The 18,015-nt window shown below is 37.7% G+C and overlaps 1 protein-coding gene across 2 annotated transcripts; it reads right to left on the reverse strand.

Annotated features, from left to right (window-relative positions):
- Positions 1–2,642: 2,642 nt before the first annotated feature.
- LOC108673956 (major facilitator superfamily domain-containing protein 8) lies at positions 2,643–12,682 on the reverse strand. 2 transcript variants are annotated; one of them, XM_018161847.2, is made up of 7 exons: positions 12,474–12,682; positions 11,451–11,736; positions 10,508–10,623; positions 10,103–10,233; positions 6,496–6,609; positions 5,854–6,026; positions 2,643–5,445 (listed from the first exon to the last, which is right to left on the reverse strand). In XM_018161847.2, exons 1-7 carry the CDS (start codon positions 12,632–12,634, stop codon positions 4,321–4,323), a joined length of 2,106 nt encoding a protein of 701 aa, XP_018017336.1. In that variant the 5' UTR covers positions 12,635–12,682; the 3' UTR covers positions 2,643–4,320. The 2 variants fall into 2 exon arrangements, with proteins under 2 accessions (XP_018017336.1, XP_047739315.1); XM_047883359.1 differs by lacking the exon at positions 6,496–6,609.
- Between the last annotated feature and the right edge of the window lie 5,333 nt (positions 12,683–18,015).

Consider the following 18,015-nt stretch of genomic DNA (forward strand, 5'->3'; position numbering starts at 1 on the left):
ATAGAGCTTTTCATGGACAGCTCAAATTAAACTTCAGTGAATCAGATTACACACATTGACAGTAGACTGTACAGTCGTCTTCTCAGAAGGTGCAAGACCAACGTCTTTTATCAGTAATGACAGAAACAAAAAGTCCTGTTCAACCTGAATAATCGACGAGTTACTCCGAATCGGCTAGAGAACTTAATCTACTTAAATTAATTTCATCTCTCAGTTTCATCGTAATTCCTAAATATGTGGCAGAAATGGACAGAGGTTAGTTCCAAATCTAATAAGTTCCCATCTGAGTACCTCGATCGGCGTCATGGACAGATGAGCAAAATTTCCGAATAAGCATTAAAATAAAGAAAACTATAATTACACCAGCTTTACAACAGCTTTTTACCCGACACACCGTCGAGTTTAATAAGTTTAATATAAAGACGGAATTTAAGCCACTGAGAATTATTACTGAACTATCACGGGCAGTTCACCCACAAGGAGTTGCGCAAGGTCCTGTACTGAAGGAACTCACTGGTGCCATACTTTCAAAACTCGCCAATTGAACGTAAGTACTTACGCTCTATTTTCTTGTCTATGATTGGTGGATTTGGCTTTAAAGGCCGTAAATGATTGGCTGATGAACTTACGATCTCTTAACTTTTTATAAGTATAGGCCCAGGAGGGCAAGAAAGCAACAGCGGAGACGTACGACACCAGCGCTCGACACGCGGCAACAACAACAGGGAGCACATGTCACTGGCAGGAGGGAGAGAAGCAGAGAGACTGGGACATTAAACCAGCACAGGATGATGGAGAATATATATAAATAATTTGCTAGTACTTATCAAATCTAGTGTCTTCAATTGAGATTCGTACGAATACCGAATGTTTACTTTGATAGAACTATCATCGAACTTAGTATATTGGTTCAATTTCAATCAGCCTGTCGGCTGACAAACAACACCACTGCAAACCATCGAGCATATCTGAATGCATCTAATGGAATGTCTAACAATAATATAAGTCCGGCAAATGAATCGTTATTAAAAAAACTGGGTCAGTCACAAGCCAATCATAATGTTTATACCAAAAAAACTGAACCAACAACGAACCTTTCTTTTTTAATCTAAACGAATACTAAAACTTACACTATTAGGCCGATGAACCTTGGGCCTACTGAGATAAAGTCTCGCTCAGTTAAAAAACAATTCGCGGCTGGCTAAACAGAAATCATTAACTTGATACATTAAATATTCTGATAAAACTGACAATTCAATGCCATGAAATAATACAAAGGATGGTTAAAGATGAATTAATCATGAGCTGAATAATTACTTTGTGAAATAATAATACGCGAACTCAAACAACCGCTAACAAATAAACTATATGCAATTCGGGTAAACTACTTCATAGTACAATACGTTTGAGCAAAAAACATAAGAGTGCTGTCTCCACTACCTCATCGAAGCCAGCTACTCGCCAACACAAGGCGGAAGACTTGAAGACAATCGAGGCGCATGCATTCAAACGTCATTGCTAAAATGAGATGACATATCACGAAGCCCTTTAATCATTCCGTACCATAAATGAACAGACTTATCTGCCATCAACAATATCAAATGAGTATATATCGTAAAACATTAGCTAATATGGTTACATAAGTACTGCAAAAAAATAATAGGCGAAAAAACAACTACAGAATCTACTGGCCTACTACAATGAACTCTACGCGTATACATGAGGCCATACATGAATAGTTGAACGCTCGGTAAGTATAAACTAGTGAGAGATTTATCAAATTTAGTGTAGGTTCACATATTTGCGCCTACAGCAGCCCGATACAGGGATGTGGGAATGTGGCGCACGCAACTAATGCAAACTACAGGCACACAAACATTGTGCTTTGTAATATTTTTATTATATCTTGGAATATTCAATTTCTGTTTTATTTTAAAATTTAAATTTTATTTCATATTTATTTATTTATTTCATATTTTATTTATCTTTTATTTTTTATATTTATTTATTTTCCTTAAAATACTCGTTAAGAATATGTCAAGGAGATGTACGTCGACATAAAATAATATGAGAGAATACAACAAATCTCAGATCGTACTAACATGTAATTAAGTATGAGAGCTTACGATAATGACAGCAGTGAGGTCATTTAATACATTGAAGTTATAGCGATTCAAGAAAGGAAGGCCAATTAAAAAATTCAGGAGAACAGTCGAAATCTAAGTGAACAATAGAGATAATAAAATTTTGAGACCACAGAACACAGAAGAAGTAGCGAATAAGTTTAAAGAGCGTATACTTTGTCAAAACTCCGTATAAATTCAGAGAAATATAACCACAACTCGCGAACATCGTTATTGCTAGGTTGCTGCTGACATAGATAACGAACACTCGGTACGGGAAAAGTTATATAAAAAATGCAAGCACTACTGAGCAGACAGAAGCTATGCAGGGTTTTGACATCTTAAAACATGTACGCACAGGCACTAATAGAAGTCACAGATGTACGGTATATTACTGAAAGACTTGGCATGTAACTTCTTAATGCCCAACTAGACAAGAACTCGTCCTGTACATGCAAGTTATAGTGAATTATTGACTTTAGTTAAACACCTACAGGTTGTAAAGGAGACAAAAGAAAAACCGAGACTGCAGCATGTGCAAATGATCTCATAATCTTTTCCATGATGAAAAAATACTTCCTGCAATTCACGCAATGATTCACTCTTAGTACAACATAAACCAGTTATCAACATGGAGTCGATCACGCATGCGACATATCGAGAAAAAGAGGCTATGATTGCACAAAAAAAAAAAAAAAAGCTTCAAGACTTAGCTGCTCAGCCGACTAATTTTGTGTTACTCAAGGCTTTATGTTTAGACACTTGCAGTAATGAGAAACGCTTCAACTGGCTCATATTGCTCGTTATATCAAACGCTTTAATATGGTTCATATCTCATATACTCTACAGAAATGACGACTTACATCCTCCAGCCTCCAGTCAATTTGTCGTGTAGTTCAACATTTAACAAACAAGTATAATCTAAGCAATAAATGTAGACAATTTCATGTAACTACCTATATACGAGTAGCTCAAGACAATTTTCCTAGCAGCCTTCCAAAGCTCAAACCTAACAAGCTCAAACCTAAGTACAAAAATCCTCCATAGATACGGCATTGCATGTGTTGGCCAGCCGATGACTTTGATAAATACTAAATCAATACAAATTATATCACCAATAAATTTATCTTCGTAATGAATGATAGTATAAGAAAATTAGACCTATAATCGAAGTCAATCCTAGAATAACGTTTATCACATATATTCATCTAGTGAGTCAATTTATGATTAGAAGGGTTGTTTATTCATGGAATTTATTTATCAAAAATAGACATTTTTATCATATTCTTAGAAAGGTGTAGGAAGAGGTGTAGCTGGCAGTCTGCAGAGAGCTTCATTATAAAACGCGGGCATTGCTTAGTCCTGCAGTTTAGCTGAAAACTACATCCACACTTTATTCAGTGTACATAATGAATATTAACAATTTATTCAAATGCTTCATGAAGGTTAAATTATGGAGAAGATAAACAACGCTATAGCGCTAGAAAAATATGGAGGAAGCACTTTCGCTGCATGAAGTTCAATTTCGATGATTTTGCAACAAGAAACCATGAATTATAATTTCTTGAGATCCTCAAAAAGAAAGAAGTATTCTTTTATGAAAATTATGCGCGACTGAAGGGTCCTTATTAGTTTGTGACGTCACATGACAGACGAGTAGTGCGTAGGTAAATAGCTCACAACCGTCGTGTGATTGCGACAATGACGCGAGACCAACAACTCAGTGATCGCAGCGTCAGGAAACACTTCGACAACTGAGGGGAAACTCTAACAAGTTATTCTATAAACAAATAAATTTTTGCTGAACAAGTCACTGGAGTCAGAACAAAATCATCAACCTGACAAGCAGGCAATTGAATTTTTCATTATCCATGGGACTGAAGAGCCGTACGCTGGAAAGTAATTTCGTTTATTGGTTATTTGGACGGGAATACTCTGATTATAAAATTTGCAAAAAAAATTTCAAATTAATCTGATGACACTTGGCCAGACTTGCGGCACTGTATAAGATGCCATCAGATCTGCCTTATTAGTTGTTCAGCCAGGGCGGTCCATTGTTCAACAGTACCAACAAGAAGCGGAAAGAACAGAAAACAGAAATCCGAGAAACAATGTACAGAACAACCACAGCTTGCAGCTCGAATACTAAGTACATCAAAAACTGAACATTATACAAAGTTTTAGGACGAATTTTCCATCAAGACACGGTGTTAACAGAGGCAATCGGCAGGTTCTTGTTGATGTCCATGGGAACCAAGCGCTTATAGAAAATGAGCGATAAGACCACAGTGCCGGCGAGAACCACGGCCAGAACACCGAACGTCCAGCGCGTGCCGTGGCTGGAATAAATCCAGGTGACGAAGATGGGGCCAGTCATTCTCGACAAGCTGCCAGTGCTTGTCATCAGTCCCATCCAGATGCCCTGGCTTTTAGGGCCGATCATTTTGGAGAAGATGGAACTAGAGAGCGAGAAGGCGGCGGGGTAGCCGATCACCCCAATCACATTCGCAATGACCAACTGCGGGATCTCCACAATGGGAGTGTAGAGGCACCACTGCTGGCTTACGGGGCAGCCAACGGCGTCACAACCGTCCTCGTCGTCGATCAGAGCGGCACGTCGAACACGACTCACCGTGTACCCGTACGTCTTCAGGTAAGAGAAAATAAAACCCTTCTTGTTGGTATTTTTCTTGGCGCTACTATTACTGTCATGAGTAATTACACTGCGTACTTTACTCGTGTTGTGAATAAATCGTTCGTCAGGTACCGCAGTGAGGAAACTAATTTTTCCATTGCCGGTTTCAACAGAAAATCTGCTGCCGTCGATGTACCTGCGGTTCCGTAGGAGCGTCTCGGTAGTAGCCAGGGAGTCCAGAGGGCTGGGCGATGAGTCCAATAAATCGACTGCGATGTTAGATTGGTTGAGGGCGGTGCAGTTCTGCATGAGAGGGTAATTGCTCCCCATGGGGAAGTGGATGATCATAGCGAGCACGAGAGGCACGAGACCAACGCCAATATAGATCTTCCTCTCATCAAAGTACTTGCACAAGATGGTCGTCACAAAGAACATAAAGAAGGCAACTATTCCGACGATGCTCAGACCTATACCAACCACCTTTATGGCAAATTCTGAAGACCATCCATACAAGTCTTTACTCATTGGCACGACAATTGTCTCGAGCAGGACGTACAGGAACAACACGAAGAAGAAGTTGAGGAGCACCACGAATACCGCCCACAAGTCAGGCTTTGGGTAGTCCAGGGCGGAATTCTGAAGCCGGTCCTTCATCATCTGGGCTTCACGCGCGGCGATGTTCATCTCCTGAAAAACCAAGATAATCAGTACCTGTTGTTCAGGCTATCACTTATACCCAACAATATGAAATGAAGACGTAACATCAGCATCAATAGAACCATATTCCCCAACATGACCGTGTTCCAGAAGCTTCATTACCACGCCAACATCTTTCTTGTTTTTTTATTTCAGCGTTTTGAGCAACAGACACAACATAAGTAACTACAACATCTTGACTACGAGGGCCGGGACCACGAGGACCGGGACCAAGAGGGCCGGGACCACGAGGGCCGGGACCACGAGGGCCGGGACCACGAGGACCGGGACCACGAGGACCAGGACCACGAGGACCGGGACCACGAGGACCGGGACCGCGAGGGCCTGGACCACGAGGGCCGGGACCACCATGGCCGGGACCACAAGAACAGCGCCTGCCTTGTATATGCACGGCATAAAAAGCACGAAGTTGATGAGGCCGAGCAGCGCGGCAATCCAGCCCGCTGCGGTGTAGAGGTCCCACAGCGGCAGTGCGGGCGCCACGTCTGACGAGGTCGCATTGTGGGCAGGCGCGGCTACAGGGATGGCTACCGCCAGGGCCGTCTGGATGGCTGCGGTAAGGGAACCGTGGCAGTTTAGTCACCCCTCGTGTACAGGGCATGCTGTACACGTGGTACATGTGTGCCGGGTACATGCAAAGGGCATGTCGTACACTTGGCACAGTGCAATACACCCAAAACAAGCAGTCAAGACACAGCCCATGTCTAATGAAGTCACCACACAACAAAGGACAAAAAAGTCACTATTACTACTTAGGCTAGTAGAATACACATCGTTGTCCTTATCGTTCATAGATTATAATTATCATTGATCCCACACAATGCATCATAAGGTGTGTTTATGTGGATATTCTTTTACAAAAACGAACCAGGCAAGTAGGGACATGGCATAACAGATAACTACCTTGCACTTAAGATCAATAGAATCATGAGAAAAAATTGATAAATCTTCATAAAAATGAAAAAAGAACAATCTCCAAACTCAATAGCTTGGAGATAACAAGAACAAAGCACAACTTACCAGGGCCAATGATAAGACCGATAGATTGGGCAGCAGAAACGAAGCCCATAGCAGAGCTGCGTTCTGCCAGGGTTGTGGAAGCCGACAAGTAAGACCGACACACGGCTATGTTTGCTGTAACCATCAGGACCCACAGTTAAACATTCACATAAGCAATCATAAAAACAATAAACAAAAACCATACAGGCATGGCTCGATAAGAGTAAATGAAGATAAATAGACGATAAATGCTTTCCAATTCTAAGTGAAAGGTGGGTTGGAACGAACATTTTTAAATCCATTTGTTGATGATGGTTGTCAGCATGGCTACATGGACTTACAGACAACTTAGATATTAGCCACAGTGGAAATACATAACATACAAAACTCAGATCCAGGATAAGTCATTGACAAATCAGCATGTTTTAGCTAAATGAAATACACATTAGCAGCTTAGGGTGATAACAAATTAATCCCAACATATATGAAGGTCCTTGCGAGCTGAGCTGACTCAATAAATAAAACTGAATCCAGGTATAGAAGAATCAAACAAGAAAAAGTTTGCACCCAAATTAGAGAACTGTAAACCAAACTGCACTGAAGCCTCTTATAGTAGAAAATTTCAATGAATTTATGATCTTTATCTTTTTAAGTAGGAGTATACAACACGTAACAAATGAATAAAAAGATCAAAGAAATGACAAAAAGAAAATATTTCTTGTGAATGCCCATACAAGCTAAACAACTTCGCAGGCGACAGTTGGACAGGCGAAAAAAGGCGGCACGTAATTTTATTAATTGATTATGGGATTGATAAGAGAACCTGCGGTAAATTAAAGCATATGCCTCTGGTATTATGGGAATGGTGAGGAACAAGGCGGACGAATACAGATTAAAAAAAATGCGTCATGAAAAAGTGCCATATTCATGAATTTTATAATCTTAAATTTGTACAGTTTCAGTTATAAGACTTTCGACTGCCTATATAATTCGTTGGTACGAGTAACCGAGATATTATTAATACATATCATCCTGAGGATTGATCGCAGCGACCTTTGAATTAACGTGACAAATGTTTTTATTCTACTGAGAAATACACAGTCTAATGTTACTGTGTTTGAATGTTTAGATAAAAATAAAGAATAAAAAGGCGTTTTAGATGAGTGTAAGGTAAAACGCTGCAGTGGGATTAGAGAGCATGTAGCACCAAGTGGGATTTACTGAGCCCTTCACAAACGTAGGTAGTTAATGTGTTTTTTAAAAGAAATATTGTACTCTCGTATTACACCCAGATACCGAAAATCGTCACCCAATCTAAAATGGTTCCATTGAAGGTAAAATTCCGAAAAATCGAAACTGTTTTTGGAGTAAAAAATTTCAGTTTAGTTTTATCAGCGTGCGCCACGTACTTGTTTTCTAATAGCCACCTTGACAAATTCACTGACAGCTCCGATGTAGTACTATCACACGCGTCATCGTAGGTACTTCTCAAAATATAAAATTCAGCGCCATCAGCAAATAGCTTGCAGTTAACACGTTAACTACGATTGCTTCATCTTGTACTATTATTTCATTTTTTGTACTTTTTTTAAGCAGGGTTGCCAGATGGTCATTTTTTTCGGACACATTCCGTGATTTAGTTTTTCTCAATTGCGTTGGCCGGCTAAAATTTATGATAGGGGTACTTCCTAATTACATTTTAAATACTGCAAGAAGAAAATAAATGGGAATTTTATAGCGGAACCTACAAATAAGCTAGTATACATTGCATTATCGGCCTTTTTTGGCCTTTTCTGTTCTCGGATTTTGGCCGATTTTAGGCAACCTGAATTATGTACCACCACCTCCTGGAGAAACACATTTCGTGGTACGCATATGTACCAATACGCAGTCAACGTGTTAATGTTAAAAGAAGAGGCGAAACCATTTATAAAAACGTTTAAGGCCCGAGAACAAAGACATGTGCCACTCCAATCGTAATTGGTCGAATTGGTGATTTGAACGCGCTCTATGGAACATATTGTTGCCATAGCAGTGTTAGTGCCCTTACGGAAACCAAATTGATTATCAGATACAAGGGATGTGTCAAGAAAATTTGTAGATCTACAGTGTAGAATTTTTTTGAAAATATTAGTAAGAAAATGTAAGTTGCCAAAATGTAGCACACATTATTGGAGTTGCCAGATTTAAAAATTGGTATAACAAGGGCACTTTTCAGGACATCAGTGTAGACTTTCGTTGACACACAAATTAAAAAATATGGGCTAAAACTGGCGCTACAATGTCAACAACTTCCAATGATACTCTTGGCTGAATTTACTCAATATGAAGCCGTTTGCCTCTGCATAATCGTAACAAACTTTTTGTTTCCGATGCAGAAGTAGAAGACATGAGGCAGGATGCCTCACAAAAAGAGACGCCTAAAGTCGTACCAACTCTCACAGAACCAAAATGTTTTGTTATGTCATTGGCATAACAATTGTTGAATTCAGTAGCCATAGTATTAGTGCCAGGCAAAAGCCTGTTATTTCTTGACAACTCAATCTTTCTGAGTATAAGATTCGTCACAAGCAAGGAGTTAACAACATCACATAAAATCCTGGAGACGTTTGACTCCTGCTGCATTTTAGTTGAGTAGTACTGCTTCTTATAACTGTTTACAAAAGGGCAATCTATACATTCCGATAAGTAGAGTAAGACCTACGATAAATTACATCAGTGCAAGAAAGCTTTAGAAATTTATGTCTCTTCTTTATGGCAGACTTTATTTCAGCGGTCACCCAAATGGGCCATGTTTTCCAAGCGTGACAAACTTTATGGGAAAAGATATTGTACATTTTGGGAAGTTCGACCATGCAAGACAGCATAGCAAAGTCATGTTCATCAATTTTAGTTACGGTAGATATACAGAAGGATAATTATTCATTTTCTATCTTAATTTTTTAATAGTGTCATCATTAATAAGGCGAGTTTTTTCCTAGGAAGAGCAATTGAAAACACAGTTTCAAAATAAAAGAATGTCATCAAGTGATCTGATAAATCACAGTCAATAACGGCTGATTCTGGGTTTAATCCATAGAAATTACAACACATAAGATCAAGCAGTGAATAAGGCATAAAAGGATTTTCAGGGGAGATTCTGGTTGGTTTAGTTATGACTGGATAATGATTGCTATAATGAATGTCATAAATAATATAGTTGGAATGTAAAATTTTTACCAATAGATAAAAAATTATGTGGCCACTAGCGTACATTTTACAGCAATGTAATGAAAACATCTTCATCACATTTACCCAGCACAATGGAAATAAAATAGCAATGTTGATAAAAGCCTGGTATTAATATGGAAAATCCTCACCCACATTTATGTATTTGACACACACAGAGAAAATTATTGAGTATATTGAATGGTTCTGATAAATATGATGGTTGTCATTTTTAGTTAACTTGTTGAATTAGGAGGGCCTCATCTGATGACAGTTTTAAAGCATTGGGTGGGAGGCCAATTGCCACAAAAAATTCATATAAAACCTGTCTTGCTTACAGCTGTGACAATGATAGATAAATGACAATATGGGTATAGCATGAACAAAAACACATGTGAGCATTAAGCCACAGGTCCCTCACCCGACCCCATGCCGACAACGAAGCGTGACACCATGAGGGAGTATGCAGCGAGAGGTCCATGCATGAGGCGCAGCATTCCGTACATCACGTTGCCAAGCACGTAGAAGAATACAGATGCAAGAAAAGCTGGTCTGCACAAACAAGAGCATTTCAGGAACCAAGAATTTAAATATAGTTACTCTTCACTAACATTTGAATAATTATGTACTTACACCAAATAAAAATTAACTAGTAGGAGTGGAATGTAAATTATTATACCTGAGATCTAATTCAAAATAAAAAACTCTTATTGCCCAACAATGCAAAACAAAAAATGTATGTATATATACCAATGAAATTACCAAATAAATAATGAGCTTATGAACTTGCTGAAGCTTGCAAAACATAAGGGTACCTACAACGCACCTATTGGAGCCAGCTCGGTTACCCCACCATCCGAGGAGTGGAGCAGTGAGTAGCTGCCCCAGGGGGTTGACAGCTATCACCAAGCCATAGAACACCTTGCTTGCCGAGTTGTCAAGCTGTATTGTCATGGTTTACTTTAATAATATGAAGCATTTAGAGGAAGAGTTATTGTTTTTGGTAACATAAAACTCCAGGCTAAAAAACATCATGTTCCTCTATCATACCTCTGCCATGCTTTCATATCTCTGTCTATCATTATCATCCTCCCATTCTTCCATGCATACCGTAGTAAAAAGTTCTTATGAATTTATTTTAATAAAATACAGACAAAAGAAAGTTGTGAGTTGTGACCAGTTGTGGCCTTACATTAATCTGGCAAATGTAAAAGTTTAATTTCCTTCCATGTAGTTGTCAACAAGGGAAGATCACACCAAGGAGCTAAAACAAACTAAGAATTCAATGACAAGATCTTACACAGATAATTACAAAGGTATTTTACACATTATATTCCAAAAATAAGAATTCAACATAAAATTGGGAAGAAGGGCTCAGTTTCAATAAGTTTAAGTTTATCATTTATCACATAATGGATTTTTAGCTCTGTTATATATAATGCTTCAAGCTGATATAGGTATATATATGCACATGAATTTTAAAGATCCTGTGAGGTTAATTTTTCTTCTGTATTTTGCACCTAATATCTTGACTTGGCTACATATTCTCCCATATCTAAGTAATCTGAAAATCTCAATTAGATTTGTTGCAATGATTTGCTAAAATATATAACTGTCACACATCAAGTATCTGTATTTTTCTCAGTTTTCTATTTGAGCTGAAACTTACTGAATAAATCCCTAAAGGTACAAAATTTATCTCAAAGTCTGATTCTTACTGCCATACTTGCATAAGTAGGAGTGCAATCAACCAGTAGACTCAATGTTACCTGCTTCAGGTACGGCCAGACTGATGTCATCACTATAGAAAATCCAATGGACATGATGAAGGCTGTAAAATATACAATGAGGTGTGATTGCTTCCTCAACTTCTTCTCCTCAATTGTTTCAAGGGCTTCAGATATTGTCATGGGGAGAACCTTGTCCATGGCTGGTAACATGGGATGAGCAGCCGTCTCATTCAAGTCAGATGCCGACTCTTTACTGGCAAAAGTGCCATCTTCAACTGGTCTGAGTTTGTTCACTGAATCTCCGTTGCTGAGAGACATTCCAGTCCTAAACATTAAAGGGAGATAATTAACTAGTTTGAGATACTCGAGTATCAATTTGATATGCAGTTGTGTTTTTAGAACTTATCCAGAATTGATAGAAAAATCAAGTAAATCAATTTGGGTCATATAATCACATCCTCAGAGAATGCATGTAAAATATATCTGCCAGCACCTCAGTTTAACTACATATAATCCAGTTCAAGGATCTCATGAATGTATAAAAAATACCAACACAAAATTAGAGAATTTATAACAATCATTAATAAACATTAATAACGTCACATTCCAAGACTTCAAGATTCCATCAAGAAATTCTAAGTCTACTAAGGAATAAATTTGTCCTTTGCTGAAGGAATTAGACAGTTTCAGTTGAGGAAATTGTGAAGTGAACTTAGAAGGTACTGGTAAAAGAATGGTAATAAGATAGTATCTTCAACAATGATTCTAATTTCAGGATGTTCTGTAGAAGTATATATTTGATGTATTCTATGAATGATTCTATAAGTGCTATACTTCATACATAAATTATTGTTGCATATAAAAAAAAGGAATACAACTGCAAAGTTTATTTTAGATGCTATACTTCACCCGAGTAAAGAACTGATATGAATAAGAATTGGAAAGAGAAAAGTTAAAGAACTCACTTCATTCTAGGGCTACAAATTAATCCATAGAACTTCCACTAAATTCTAGCATCTATATGAATTTCCCTTACAAATAATATAACCTTTTATAAATTACCTGTCAGACAGGAGTTCATCATTATCAGCAGGTGCAACAATGTCAACATCAGGAACTTCAGGTCCATTTTCAGCAGCAAAATCCTCAGCTGCATTTATGGCAGGACTGAGTGGTGGGCTGCCATTGATATCAAGTGGCTGGACGTAATTCTGCCCTCGCATGACTTATTATCATAATATAAATACTAATTATTAAATATACTGACATGTACCATCTGAAAAATATTAATGTATTGAGAAATTGTTCAACAGCCTTAAGCCTACTAAGAAAGCTTTTTTGTAAGAGCCTCACAAATTCCTTACCAATTAGTCACAACAAACTAACAAACTTACAACAAATAACTGCAAGTCAACAGACTTTAAAAAATAAAAATGCATAGCATCTGAAACTTTATTTGATGATTTATCTTTTAGTGTTAGGAGGCCCATTTCATGTGGCATTGCACAAAAATAGGAGTTTCTAGCTAGGTTTCTTGCCAACACACCTCATTAATAGAAGTCCTTTAACCGAGATCTATTCTTGGTATTGGATCTGATAATTAAAAAGGTCAGTTAGCCAACTACGAATAAACTTTTACCAATTAAGCTGCTCCGTGATTTGGCAAATTGGCCACAAACTGATTGCCTGTCAAACTTATGGCATCAGTGTTCCACAAGCTCCAGAGGTAGTAGGTACTCAAGATTTCTGCTGCGTTCTTGCATCTCATTTCATGTACTTTTTGCGATGGCCAATAATTAACTCACAGACAATGAGATAAAAAAAACTATTGAAACAATAAACTTAGAGAAAGAAACCAGCTATGAAGATGCACATGCACCAGTAATAAAGAAGCACATGCACCAGCGATGAAGATGCACACGTTCTCAGGCACGCACACATGTGAATGACTTCAGTCTCCTCACCCTTTATAACATCACCACAATATTGAGAGGTCGGAGTTGCTGTAAATGGACATGGCTCTCCTTGAGACCAGAAACTTGGTTATTTGATTCTCATAATTTGTAAACAATTGTTCTGAGTTTAGAATTATGCACTCAAAGACTGCATTCAATAAGAAACAATCTATATTAATGCATGGTAAAATATTCATTGCATATGTAAGAAAGAAGGCATCTAAATATATTTACAGTTAACAGAATGTAGGACAGAAATCATTGCTCATGAGGTTATAGTGTGACGCAATAACCCAAGGTAATTAATGTTAAAGTGAAGTAGGTACCATCAAACAGGGTAATAAGGGATGGGTGAGGTAAATCAAGAGGTGCATCCCACATTTTGTAGAAATGTTGTAGCAGCTAAACTAATCAAAATATAGCAAAACTAAAAATAGTGGTATACACTTCAACATTTTTACTATCTATTATGTATGAAGCCAGTAAAGAAATCATACATTTACTATCTCTAAAAAATTGCTGAAAAAATGTGTAAAAAAATCAATTTTGGAAAAGTACCTCTACTAAGGTCTGGAGCAAAAATATACCTATTTGATGTATTAAAAAATTTTGCCTGCTTAAAAGTTGCACACAAGAGTTGGCTTGAAATGCGACTGATGGAATTTGCCTATCTCATTCCCAAAAAAGGCAGCCATTTCCGTGCGACGGGGTAATAAGGGACAGCCCTAAAAATGCATCTACAGTTTAACCTCAGTTAGCAGTTATAAAAAAAATTGATCAACAACAAAGAATTTTGATGCCTTGCTCAGCATAAAAAATTTCACATATCAAAAAATTAAAGCATCATAGGTCATTTCCAAATTTTGAACTAAATTTTGGTGACATCTTCAGTCAATGCTTAAGCATGTTTGCTGATAAGATAATAGCACCGGCATAGATAGAATTGTGCACTGGGCATCATAAAATGAAAAGTAATTAACCTACTTAGGCCAGAAGAGGTCCAGACAGAGAGGTCAGGACTCAGGCCAGAAGAGGTCCAGCCATATGCAGTACATATTGCCATGCTTACCAAAGTTACCTTTAGCAAGCTGCAAGCTCAAGCTATGCCTGTAGACACTCCAATGCTTTGGCTTTAAGCACTTAATTTCATAGGCTGTTATGCCCTTTAGAGTTTAGCATTCTTACTTCTTACCTATGGAAAGAAATATGAATTAAATGTGAAGTTTGGAAAAGCTGGCATCCAGCATGCGCCCCATGGGTGCAGGCAGAGGTGGGCAGTAGCGCGCTACATGTAGCGGCCGCTACATTTTCAGTAGCGGTAGCAGTAGCGGCTCTACATTTAAGGCAATGTAGCGGTAGCGGTAGCGCCCACTACATATTTAAGTAGCGATACGAGGTTTTGCCACTACAGCGCTACCGCTACATTTATAGATAAAGCCTTTAGATTTTACTTGAGGGGACCAGCTACCCTCCAACAAAACTTTTTTGTTTACAGACGGATCGTTTTGAAACTTGGTACACATATGTAAAACAGAAATCTAAGACCTTTTTGTTCATGTAATTTTAAAAAATGAAAGAAAACGTGGAATTAATAGAAAACGGCAATTAAGGTTCAATTCAATGTTCAATGTTCAATTTAACGTGAATAATAGGCTATAAATGGGACTTTTTATTTATAAATATATATATATATAAAATATTCATTTTACATAACTTTACAACTGCATTACGCAAAAACTATTGCATGAACATCCATGGTAGTAGCTTTGTTAAACGCGTCTTGTTTGTAGCTTTCAAATATATATATTTTTAAAATTGTCTTACGCAAAAATTATAGCATGCACAGACATGCGGTAAACTTCAGCAGCTACAAAATGAGTCAAGAAAACAGGAAAGCCAAAAATTCTGATTTTTAGGGTAGCCGGTCCCCTTAATAGTATTAAATATTATTTAAAAACCAGCATGATACATACATAATATAAATTACAGAATAAAACTGTACGAAAGATTTCGGTGTAATGTTGTCAACCTCAGCCTGTTACTAGTGTCAACATGTTAGTTGTTACTTGTTAAGTTGTTACCAGTTATGAGTTACCACTTACAGTTTTTTTCATGTTTCAATTTGCTTACAGTTATTTTTACACAGTTATTTTTATGCTTCAATTTCCCTACATGGATGTCTACTTTAATCTACCAATCTCAAAAAATAATCCACATACGTATATATACAAAAAAGACTGATTTTTATATGTATATGTGGATAATTTCTTAGATTGGTAGATTAAAGTTCACATCCATGTAGAGAAGGTAAAACATAAAAATAACTGTAACTTTTATTTACTGTATCTAACCCTGGGGTAACCCATACTAGTTCGGTTAGGTTAATTGCAATAAAGTTGCATTGATATGTTTTAAAAATGTTTTATTATCATTAAATGTTAATAAGTAAATCCCAATAGCAGAACAATAAATATTTAGAGATTTCCAATAATTTTGGCCATTGTAGCGGCTAATATGTAGCGCGCTACATTTTACTGTAGCGGTAGCGCCCGTTACAATCTAGTGGGTGTAGCGGTAGCGCCCGCTACATTTAGAGCATGTAGCGGTAGCGGTAGCGCCACTACATTTCCAAGTAGCGCTGCCCAGCTCTGGGTGCAGGATTGGTGTTTTCCTACTTGTTTCAGAAATCAGACAGCTCCAATGTGACAAATTTATAATACAATTTGAATCTTGTGGCCTGATCATGCACTTTGCAGCCTGATCAAGATTTCCACCTGATCATGCGGCCTGATCATGACTGGTGGAAATCTTGCGGTTCCAGAACTTCCAGATATGGCAGGAACACGCCAGTCAAGGTCCTAAAGGTAGATGTTTTTCCACACTTGCATGGGTGGCAGCCTGGCAGGGACCTGCAGGGACAGGGTAGGGTTAGGCTGGTAACTGGTTAGCTAACTTTGCTTTTGCCCAATATTTTAGTTTTTATTCAGAAAGTTCATGGTTATTTTATGAGCACAAGCTCTTTCATACATATTTTGCATAAAATCTGAATGTAGATCAGAAAATGGGAAAGAAAACAGGCAATGGGTTGCCTGCCAAAGACCACCACTGCCCTTGCTACGGCAGTATAGTGACAAACCAGAGATTTTTTAGAATCAGTTTGTTTCAAATTTCCTAATTCACTCAAGATTTCAACCAATTTATTAAATATGATAATGCTGGTATCCATGATACTTTTCTGGTCTACTTATAGGCAGGGCTGGAAAAGTCCCATTTTTGTCTGAAATATCATGGCTCTAATATCATATAATTTCAGTAGGTATGAAATCTTGTTGCTTGAATGTCATAAATTTTTGTTTGATTAAAAAATCACTGTTTGCACTTTACTTCACAAACATATCACTTAATAAAATTTTCAACTTCCACAATCCGCATTGCTTTACCGTTCCCACCAAAATATCCTACAGAAAAAAACATAAGCATCGTAATGTAAACAAATCAACTAAACGTTTTGTTGAAGATCGCACATACGGTAGTGGCTGTTATGTCAAAGTGGTCAGACTGCATTAACACGTGCTCAACTTACAGTAAAGACAAATTTTATCGTTGCCATTTGACTGTTTTAGGGTAAAATTAGAGATTTGGGGTAACATGTGCATGGACTTTGTAAATAAATATGTGCCTTGTAAATGGCTTTTCATGGCCGAGATATGGAATTCACGGCTCGGTGAAATGGAATCACGGCTCAAAGAAATGGAATCACAGCTGGCAAATCCATAAAACCACGGCTTGAAAAATTCAGTCGCGGCTTGCCAACTGCTAAGTAGATATATTCCATGAATCCATGCCTCAGATGACTGCTTATAGGACAGTGCCATAAAATGGGGTAACTCAGACCGGTGGGGTAACTCAGACCGGTGGGGTAACTTAGACCACTTTTAGTTTTTTTTAACAAAAACCACCACAACTCAAAAACTATTTGACATAGAAAAATTTTGTCAATGGGCATTAAACGCCTAATACTGAGGCTACATAACACAATAGAAAGATTCGAAAAGTTTGCATATCTAATAGGTTAAAAATTAAAAATGTGACCCACAAAAAAAAAAGCTTTCATTTAAAGCCTGTCAGAGTACCCCCTCCATTTTTTTTTATTTTTTGGTTAAATAACTCCAGGTTTTGATGCATTGTAGTAGAACTCTTCTAGTTACATATGCAAATGACTAATTTTAGGAAAGTGTCATAGTTTGCAAATGGGGGCGCCGCCCCCAAATGGGGTAACTTAGACCACCTAATGTCAGCCCTGACGGGATAACATAGACCAGCTTGGAAGTTAATATAAAATTACCATATATAACATATTTTATGTTTGACAGCCTATTTATGTTTTTTCTTTATGTTTCAGACTCTACAGAGTCTTATATATGGTAATTTCAACTTAATTTCCAAACCAGTCAATACTACCCCATCAGGGCTGCCATTAGGTAGTCACATTTCCCTCATTATGGGGTGGTGCCCCCCATTTGCAAACTATGACACTTTCCTCAAGTTTGTCATTTGCATATGTAACTAGAAGAGTTCTACTACAATGCACCAGAACCTGGAGTTATTTGGAGTTATTTTACCAAAAAATATAATTGATTTTACCACCC

Source organism: Hyalella azteca, unplaced genomic scaffold (assembly GCF_000764305.2).
Source record: "Hyalella azteca isolate HAZT.00-mixed unplaced genomic scaffold, Hazt_2.0.2 contig12691, whole genome shotgun sequence".
NCBI classification, from domain to species: Eukaryota; Metazoa; Arthropoda; class Malacostraca; order Amphipoda; family Hyalellidae; genus Hyalella; species Hyalella azteca.